The 10310-nt window shown below is 50.5% G+C and overlaps 1 protein-coding gene across 1 annotated transcript; it reads right to left on the minus strand.

Annotated features, from left to right (window-relative positions):
- Positions 1–1649: 1649 nt before the first annotated feature.
- POU4F2 (POU class 4 homeobox 2) lies at positions 1650–3305 on the minus strand. The gene is made up of 2 exons (XM_054595863.1): positions 3021–3305; positions 1650–2591 (listed from the first exon to the last, which is right to left on the minus strand). The coding sequence occupies exons 1-2, from the start codon at positions 3303–3305 to the stop codon at positions 1650–1652; spliced, it is 1227 nt and encodes a 408-aa protein (XP_054451838.1).
- Between the last annotated feature and the right edge of the window lie 7005 nt (positions 3306–10310).

Genomic DNA, 10310 nt, shown 5'->3' on the forward strand with positions numbered 1-10310 from the left:
CATACTTTGCCAATAAAACATTAAAATCATCTCTTCAATGAAAGACAATCAAACAACACCAAAAATAATACATTACCATAGTAAATAAACCGTCTATTAACAAAAACAAGAAACCAGGTCATATACAGAACTCAAGACTTCAGAGAGCCTCAGATGGAACAGCAATACAGCAAAATTTGTAAGAATATATCTATATGTGCATCATTTTGAATGAAATATTTACAATAGATAAGGTACCAGTTACCGTGTACCTCAATTTTTTGTTCCAAAGGAATTCTACCAAACAATGTGAATTTACAAGCAGTGCACTGTCTTTCTTATAGTTCAAATTAGTTCTTCTACAAACAAACCTCCAAAAGGAAAAACCGAAGGAATCCTGTAAATGTTAAAATGTAGTCAACAAAGCAATTGAAAACTAGAAGATTGAAATACCTTGGTGAAATCTTAGAATCTGGAAGAACAAACACCAAGTGGCAAATGCACCTAAAGCTAGAAAAAGATGCATTATAGTCATGCTTCCAACTGCTTCACTTCTTCTCTTCCATTAGAGGTGTGTGTGTGTGTGTGTGTGTGTGTGTGTAAAAGGGTGAGTGGGAGCGGGTGTGTATCAGGGACAATGTGGGAATCCCCATTAAATATGTAACAAAGTAAACAATACTTTGGACAGTGAATCAGGGCTACACGATTAAGACATCCATTACTGAGTGTCGACTCACAAATCAGAACACTACCAGTAAAAACAAAGAAAAAAGTCTTCATTCAAAGTGAGAATATACAAATGGGCCAACAGAAACACAGTGTAAGAGAAAAGCTGAAAAATTCAGTAAACTCATCAAACATAACATTTTTTAACTTCACTAGCCATACATTTCCCCCATTTTTAACACTGAAGAAGTTTAATTAATTAGAATGTGCACAAATTAAGTTGCTAGAGAGACAAATTAATAATTTACAGAGGGTTGTTCGGCAATAATCTAATAATAGCTTTTAAGATCAGTGAACACAGCAGGCGAAACTCCTTTTTTAAGCATTAACACTTCAGAGAAGGAAGAAGGGGGTAAGAACCACAATAAAAATATATATATAATATACAGTGTAAATGCAGAAAATCTGCCATCTTCTTTTAAAATTCAAAATACTTTAGAGATGTCTCTATCACATTAAGCATCAACTCTAGTTTAAAGTTTCAGTCCTGAATCAATTTCTATTTCTGAAAAATAGCTGCAAAGTGTACTTTTAAGCTTGAACAAGGGTGATGTCTTTAGGAATAAAAACAAATCTTACTTGATCATTCTGGGGGCCTTTCAAAAGGCGGTCTCGTCTGCCTTCTTGCTGAGAGCCCGCTCCAGACTCCCTCCGAAGAAGCAGAGGTGCCTCTTCCGGGGTGCGGTGGGGTTAATAGGGGCAACTTTACTACAACTTGACAAATCCCTTCTTTTGTTTTTCTTTCCTTGGAGAAGTCGTTTCACATTCTCACCGGGCTTGGGGCTCAGTTCCTCACTTATTCGCTCTTAATCCCCGATTTCTCTGGATTCACATTTATTGGAATTATTTCTGGTCGCCAAAGGTGGAAAGAAAAGAGGCAGGAGAAAGAGGGAGGGAAAAGAAGGGAAGAGGACGGGGCTGTCCCTGGAGAGGCCAAAGGTCTCCTAAATGCCCGCGGAATATTTCATTCTTTTCTGTTTCTGCCTCTGGTTACAGAACCAGACGCGCACCACGTTTTTCTTAAGGTCCAGCTTCTCGGCGATGGCTGCAATCTTCTCGGAGGAGGGCCGGGGCTGGATTGCGAAGTAGGCTTCCAGCGAGCGCTTCTCCGGCGCCGCGATGGACGTGCGCTTGCGCTTCTTTTCAGCGCCGTTGAAGAGCTCGGGCTTGGTGAGCTTCTCGCGGTGGGACTTCTCGGCCTCCTCGAGCCAGGCTTGCAAGATGGGTTTGAGCGCGATCATGTTGTTGTGCGACAACGTAAGGGACTCGAACCTGCAGATGGTGCTCTGGCTAAGCGAGCCCACGCCGGGGATCTTGAGGTTGGCTAGCGCGGAGCCCACATCGGCCTGGGTCACCCCCAGCTTGATGCGTCGCTGCTTGAAGCGCTCGGCGAATGCCTCCAGGTCCCGGGGGTCGGCGTCCACGTCGCTCATGCAGCCCATGTGTGAGGGCAGCCCGTGCGCGTGGGCCATGCTGAGCGCTGCCTGATGCATGGGGTTCATGGTAGCCATGTGCGGCGCGTGAGCTGGCGTGGATACCACGGCGCCGTCGGGGCCCGCCATGGCACCCAGGGCCAGCCCGGGACTCAGGTGCTCCAGCAGCTCTCCCTCAAGCGCCTGATGAGGCTGGTGGTGGTGGTGGTGGTGGTGATGGTGGTGGTGGTGCGTGCCCGCCAGCGCGGACGGGTGCGAGATGGGCACCGAAGACGAGGAGGCAGCTGATGTGCACGGGATGGTGTTCATAGTGTGGTAGGTGGCGTCCGGCTTGAAGGGGCTGTGGTGGGGCGGGTGGTGGTGGTGGCTCTTGCTCTGGGAGACGATGTCCACGGCCGCCAGAGCCTCAGCGCGGGCCAGCAGACTCTCATCCAGCCCGCCGAATATATTGCTCTGCAATTGCAAGTAAAAGGCACACATTACGCTCAGCAGGGAATTGTGCGCGCGCTCTCCGAAAGCCCTGGCCCTTCGCTCCACACTGCTGCCGCGCCTACCACATTCCCAGAACGTTAAAATAATAATAATTAATAGTACTAATAATAATCCTGAAAATAGCAGGTGAGGAGGAGCCACCCAGAGAAACCGAGAGAACACGAGGAGGAGGAAAGAGAGCCTGCAAACAACACACAACACGCGCACAGGCAACATCCCAGGTCATAAAATTAATATGAAAGGAAAGACCCGCTGAATACATAAGAGAGAGGGGGGGAAATTGGTTGGAGGTGTGGGGTGATTTGCTGTGCAGACATGAAAAAAACATCAAGCAGATAAAGGGGGCTGTCAAAATGTGCCTTTAAGCGGTGATTATGCAGAAATACGCACCGGTGGGGTTGGAAGACACGCTCTCCGCATCGCCTCGGAGCCCCCGCCGCTGCCGCCGCTGCTACCACTGCTACTGGAGCTGCTGCTCCGGCCTCCACCGCCCCCGCCACCGCTGCCACCGCCGCCAGCATTGCTGGAGCTGCTCGGAGAGCTGGCCGAGGGCGCTGCCGGCGCAGAGGAGCCCGGCGAGGCGCTGTGCAGGGCCGAGTACTTGGGCTCCACGTGCAGGCTGCCGCCGTGCGGCATGCTGAACGCCTGCTTGCTGTTCAGGGACATCATCATCATCTTCCCTGCACGCTCGGGCGCTTGTCCGAAAGCGCACGCACTGGCCCCGGCTGCCGGGACCCTCCGGAGAAGTGCTGGGCGAGAGCGGCAGCGGGGAAGGGAGGTGCAAAGTTGCGCTCAGCCGCCGCCGCTCCGAGCTCCTCACGCCTTGCACCGGCTACTCGCACCTCTGCCGGCTCCGGCGTCAGTCTGAGCGGAGGCTGGGCTCCGCTTGGCGCTGGCTGCAGACCTGGGCGCCCGAAACTGCCCCCGCGCCTCGCAGCCGCCGAGTTATACTCCCCTCTCCCCGCGCCTGCCCCCGCACCCCCCGCGCGCCCTCCCTCCCTTCCTCCCTCGCGCCTCCGCCCTCCCCTGCCCGGAAGCGTCGGTCTCTCCAGCTCGGATTCTAGCGTCGCCCCTTCTCCCCCCTCCTTTTTTCTCTCCCTACTGTCTCGGGCCCTTTCAGCTCACCAGATACCCGCCTCTCGCTCCCCCGCTGCGCCCTCCACCTCCCCTTCCTGCCCCCACCTGCGGTCTGATGCCTACGCCCCTTCCCGGCTCCCCGAAGCCTTCACTTACCTTAGTGTCGCCACTCCACCCCACCCCACTGGCCAGGTCTACACTCCACTCGCGGGGCAGTTCCTAAAGAGCCGGCCTCCAGCCCCTCCAGCTTCTTTCGCCCAGTCCCCGCCTCGGTGGGAAAACAAACTCCTAAATAAAGTTGCGGGCCAAGGCAACCTCCGGTGAGGTTTTCCCTAGACTCCTAGGAACGCCTCTTACCTGGCTGCCTCCCCTGCCTGCTGTTTACTGCTAAGTTCCAGGCCTCCGCCCCCACTTGGTCCGCCCCTCCCAGCAGCCCAGGTGACCCCGATCCCGGACTCGCGTCCACAGAGGTGGACGTGGACGCCGACCCGGTATTTCCGAGCTGCTCTGCGCCGCTGTCCGGTGCGCGCAGCGGTTGGTGATCTGCTCTGCGCCCCTCGCCCCGGCGGGTGCCTGATGCCGACGAGACATGGGGTCGACAGGGCTGCAGGGCTTTCTCTCACTCGGTTTCTCGAAGCTCTCAGCGGATTGGACGGCCGCGGAGCCGGCCTGGGTCGCCTGTGCGCATGCGACTCCCCCCGCCCCCCACCGCCCCCTGTCCCCTTGTACTCCCTCAGCACCACCACAGACACACATTCCTCTCCTCCCTCTTTCCTCTTCATCCTCATCTTTCTCTTCTCCTCCCTGTATTCCAGTTCAGTGTGAGTTGAGTCTTCGACAGATTCAGGGACAAACCCCGCTACTGGATTTATTATTCTTCATTAGCTACAATCAAAGGAGGAAGGGGCAACTGACAGAAGGAGAGGCAGGGCCAGAGATCACAGAGCGCATGTGCTACTGAACACTCCCCCCCACCCAACCTTACACACACGCCCTGGGGTTGGCACAAGTCCCACTTATCTTCATTCCCACAGCCGCTCGGCGCGGAGATAGCCTATTTTTAGCCAACACTTTGCTCGCACTTTTGTCCCAGTGGGGACCACTTTTCTTAGAAGTGGACACACACAGTTCCAGTTGTAAAAGAAGGAGAGAACCTTTCCTACACACACACACACACACACACACACACACACGCACGCACGCACGCACGGCACTCCTCCCTGCTTCGATGCCTTCTGCTTCCCTCGGTGTTGGGGGCGGCTGTCACCTTCCCAGAGTGCGGAACGAACGGGGTGCAGGCAAGGGTGAGAAGGCCCCGAGACCAATACGCTGGAGCCCGCGGTTGGCCCCACCCGGACGGGGGTAGCTGGGAGCAGGTGCAGAGACACGGTGCCTGGGGAAGGCGAGCAGGTGCGAGAGCAGGCGGCAGGCCTGAGAGGCGCTGGCGCTCGCGCGGGGACAAAACAGAGTGGGAAGGAGCATGGCGAAGGAGGGCCCTCGAGTGGTCAGCACCCGGAAGCCCTGCGGCGGCAGCAAGAAGGGGCCGCCGGTTCACCCCTGACCTCAGCCGGGCCGGATGGCAGGTTCAAGTTGGGAGCGTAGTCCTCGCGAAGTCGCCAGAGCGCTGTGAAGACCGCGGCAAACGGGGCGCAACGGGCTCTGTCCATGGTTCTTATTCCCCGTGCGCTTTCCTGCGCTGCTCCAGCGTTTGCCTTCCTCCTCCCTTCTGCGGAGGGACAAGTAAATAGCAGCCGAAGGGGGTTCCTACCAGTACTGCTTCCGAACTGAGCCGAGGAGCCCGGACACGGGGCTGGAGACAGGGTGCTGACATGAATAAATGTGGCTTGGGCCGGACGGCTCCAATAAATGCTTAGGTGTTTAATTTCTGTATCAACAACAGCCAGGGTAATTTTCAAGGAAATAAAAAAAAATGACATTGTACAGCTCTCACTGTCTCCAGCTTCGAGAAATGAAATAAATCAAAGTTAAAAGCTTGAGTATCATTTAATTATAGTGCGAATAGCGCTTTGAAAGAAGTAGAGCAACATCTCTAAACAAATTATGACTGGGCCAGGAAGGAATTATTAGATTGAAATTTCATTTAGGCTCGGGAGACACCGCGCTTCACTGTGTAATCTGCTATGCCTCATCTGATTTGTATGCTTAATTCAGCTTGACGAATTTATTAGTTTTCATAATAGTGAAAAAATTGAGCAGCACTATGGGCTAATGCATTGTGTGTACTATAAATTGTATGTCATCGTGGAAAGGCTGAGGTCTATAGAAATCTTTTATTAATGCCAGCATAGGAGAAAGAATTTCTGTGCAAGCCCTGGAGAGGTTCACACCAAACTCCACTGTTGCTGTGTCTCACTGGTCCATTAACATATCATCATACTAATTAGACTACTTCATCAGTGATATAATTTCAAACTTCAAATTATGTTCTAATTAACAAGGGTTGTCCAATTTGCTTAATCTTCAAAAGGCTTTGGATGGTCTAATTAGTATAAACTGTTGAGCATCTCTAAAACCTAATAAAATCCATTAAAAGATTTTGGGTATGTTTTTTCTATCAGTTCTGTGCAAGGGCCACAAGTCTCATGAGACTGCAGGGTGACAGTAACTGGAAGACAAATGTCTACATCTACCTAGTTCCCCCAGATTATAGCACTGAGTAAATCACAGAAGAAACTCGGGGTATCGCACTCCTAAAGAGTTTGTTTATGTGTTTAAATAAAGACATAAGAATATCAAGGAGTCAACACCAAAAATAATCCAATTTTTAAAAAATGGACAAAGGACCTGAATAGACACTTCTCCAAAGAGGACACAGACATGGCCAATAGACATATGAAAAGATGCTCAACATCATTAATCATCAGAAAAATGCAAACTAAAATCACATGAGATATCACCTTGCCCCTGTTAGAATGACTATCGTCAATAAATCAACAAACAACAAGTGTTGGTGAAGATGTGGAGAAAAGGGAACCTTCATATGTTGCTGGTGGGAATGCAGATTGGAGCAGCCATTGTGGAAAGCAGTATCGAGTTTCTTCAAAAATTAAAAAATGGAGCTGCCTTCTGACCCAGAGATTCCAATTCTGGGAATATATCTGAAGAAACCCAAAACACTGAGTTGAAAGAATTTATGCACCCCTGTGTTTATTGCAGTTTCTTGGCTACTTAACAGCTTCCAAGAGTTGGAAACAGCCCAAGTGCCCATCAGTAGACGAATGTATTAAAAAAGCTGTGGTACATTTACACAATGGAATACTACTCAGCCATAAAAAAGGAGGAACTCAACTTTTGGGACAGCATGGATGGACATGGAGAGTGTTATGCTAAGTGAAATAAGCCCATGAGAGAAAGACAAGCACCATATGATTTCACTTATATATGGAGTCTAATGAACAAAATTAACTAACAAACAAAATAGAAAAAGACTCATAGATACAGAGAACAGACTGATAGCTGTTGGAGGGGAGGGGGTTGGGAGCTGGGTGATAAGGGTAAAGGGATCAGGCCAAAAGAAAAAAAAAACCCTAAAAAAAGAGTATCAAAGAGAAAAACCACATGGGGAAAAAATTCTTCTCTTTCATTAGGTGCCTAATTAGATGTAAAGTGAAAAGCAACCCTGAGGAGTTTCTCAGCATTATTGTGGCAACAGTCTGCTGAACTTGGATTGCAAAATCAAATATTTGGGGGTGTTTTGAACCTCTCCTTGTCCCCTCCTCCTTTATTGAGCTTAATTACTTGCAATAGTTGTTTTAATGTATGTTGTCACCTGGGAGTATTGAGAAATGCATATCGTTAATATGAATTAATCTTGATTCTAATAGCAACTGACAACTGATCTCCAAAATGCTAAACACTTGTCACCACTTCATATGGTAAATAAGGTTGTATAATACATTCATGAAATACAGAGGACACTGTTAAAATAACTGGAAAAAACTTTGTTTGATGTGGAGTTTTTTGACTGAAACTATTTTAAGCAGGACAACTTCCAAGAGAATATTTTCCTGATAGCTAAAATCTATATAGCCTCAAATGTATCTCAATATAACTTTTTTAAATCTCTCAGATATTTCTCAGTGATCTCTAATTCCATACAGGACAAAAAAGAAGCCCTTTGTGCTAATGATCACCTTGAGATGAAATTAATATGTAGTTATAGAGCAGTTCGAGTGTATTTTCTTCCTCTAGAAAACACACATTTTTTTTAAAAAAGTCTCAGAGTTAGATGTCCCTTTTCTCAGTTAAAGTGAAAAATGAACAGCAGTAATTGCATTGCCTTAGTGGGAAAACACAACTCTTCATCACCACAACTTGCAGTCCTGCAATAGTTCCTTTCAGGATTGTCCAGAACACCAACGCCTTTGCGGTGATATCCATAAAACCCATTTCAGATTTGCCCACAGGCATTGCTGCAAAGTGCTCCAGCAAGTGTGGACGCTACTCGCTACTCATGGAGGAAGAAAGACCACAGCCCCTCCTCCCCCAACATAGTGGAGGCCATCAAAAGAATTGGAAAGTTGGGAATAAACCCAAGGGGTGCAAGGAAATGGCCCAAAATCAAAAATCGGCTTCATGTGACCTCAACATACACTTTTATGCCCAAGCATCTGTCCGTGTTGGTGCCTCTGCACATCTACGGACCTACCTAATCCACAGAAAACAAAGAAGTGACTTCTAAAAGCAGAGAAATGAAAAATGGATCAACGGTATCACCACACGCAGGAGCGCCTTTCTTCTTGCCAAGCCTCTTTGTTTGACAACAGCTTCTGTCCCATCCATGCCGGTAGCAGGCAGATGTGACCTGCTTCCCTCCAGGCAGGCGAGGAGTTGCTGGAGTTTCCTCCCAAACTCCCGGCAGCGGGGTCCCTGCTGTAGGCACCCCCTCACCCCGAAATCAGTGGCCCGCAGCCATCCCGAAGGGAGAATGCATTGTCTTGTCTCCTTCCCCGTATCTGGGTCCTAATTTACGATTAAAATTTTAAGCAGTGCATTCATATTTTACCGGACCTAATGTGTTTTATTAAAATTTAATCCAGGAAGGGCAGTGTGATTTCTTTGTATTTCAAACACAATTGAGTTGGACTGCAAGGAAGATTTCTTAAAGGACAGATCTGACCCTATTCATGCACCATTTCGATCTCTGGTAGAGAGGGCTTGGGGGAGGAAAGAGGGAAAGGGTAGGTCCCCACCTCAGCCCTCTCCCAACTCATCTCCTTAAGGAATCTTAATAGAATCAGGCCCCTTGAGCTCTCTCTGGGTTGGTAGCTCCGGGCTGAAGTGTAGGAGGTGATTAAATTCCTCCAATGGCCTCGCCTGTTCCAGGGAATGTGGGGGAGGGGGCGGGGGTAAGGAGGGAAGGATCCCCAACGTTGAGACTTCTGGGAACGCTCAGAGAGCTGGCCACAGCGCGAAGTGCGGGGAAGTAGGGCTCTCCTGGGTTTCTTACGTGCTGAGATAGGGGCTACGTTCTAGGAGTGATGGGGGTAATGTGCTCAAACATCTTTCCTCTTCCATGCAGCCCGCCAATGCTATTGTATTTCTCTCTAATTTTCCCTCTCCCCTGGCTCTCTGGAAGCCCCAAGTCTCCCCCCGCCCTTCGCCCAAAGATGCCAAGCACTGTCTTTGCTCGATGGCACGGCCTCCTCTCAGTGCCTTCCTGGGTAACTCCCCCTCTGAGCCTCCCAGTGCAAGCGGTCAGCCGGCGTCTCCCGAAACCTCGGCAGCCGGCAGTTCCCTTGCTCTCGCAGATCGGAATTCGGGCTTGCCCTCTCCAGCCCTCCTGCCAAGGCCAGGCAGGACGAAGCGAGGGGAACAAAATCAGTGGCTCTCGGCGCATTCGAGGGCAGGCTTTGGGGACAGGAAAAGATTTGCGCCAGGGCCAGGGTCCTGTTGTCGCCGAAAGAGCTACATGGCTCTCTCTAGGTAATTCTGGACTGAGGAAAGTGGCCAGGCATGGGACAAGGGCTGAGCGGAGTCACGGTAGAAAGGAAAGCAACGGTTCCCTCTTTCGCACATGGAGGGAAGGGGGCAGTTCAATTTCACATAAAGCAGACCGGGAGGAGGGGGCGCAGGACGCAGCCAGCCCAGGCCCGCTGGATGCCCGCGGGGCTCCTGGACGCCTTCACGGTCCCGCCTGGTAGCTTTGCCGTAGGTGTGTGTGGCGAGGAGCCGCACGCGGGGCACAGCTGATTGGACCCACTGGAGTCGACCAACCTTGGGAGCAAATACAACAGGCGCCAAGAAACCAAAACCTGCGGCAGGGAAGGACTCTGTCCTCGGACTCTGTCCCAGAGCGCGGGGCGGGGGGAGCAGATTCAGACACTGACGCATTGAACACACTCAGAGACACACTCACACACCCACGCACGCAGGCACACACGTGCCAACACTCACGCACAGTCACTCGGAAGCACTCCTGCTCCCCACCATCGCCCTGCGCGCCGCTTTGGGGGGCGGGGTGGGGGGTGTAGGGGAGGCAGACCTCACTGTTCCATCCACAAGCAACTACCCCGGTGTTTACTCGCCCCGACGAAACTGTTATTTTTCGTGGCAGTAAATTTTTCTGGTCAGTGTGTTTAC

This window comes from Pteronotus mesoamericanus, unplaced genomic scaffold (genome assembly GCF_021234165.1).
Source record: "Pteronotus mesoamericanus isolate MK-2021 breed Mesoamerican mustached bat unplaced genomic scaffold, CSHL_Meso_final contig_163, whole genome shotgun sequence".
Classification (NCBI taxonomy): domain Eukaryota; kingdom Metazoa; phylum Chordata; class Mammalia; order Chiroptera; family Mormoopidae; genus Pteronotus; species Pteronotus mesoamericanus.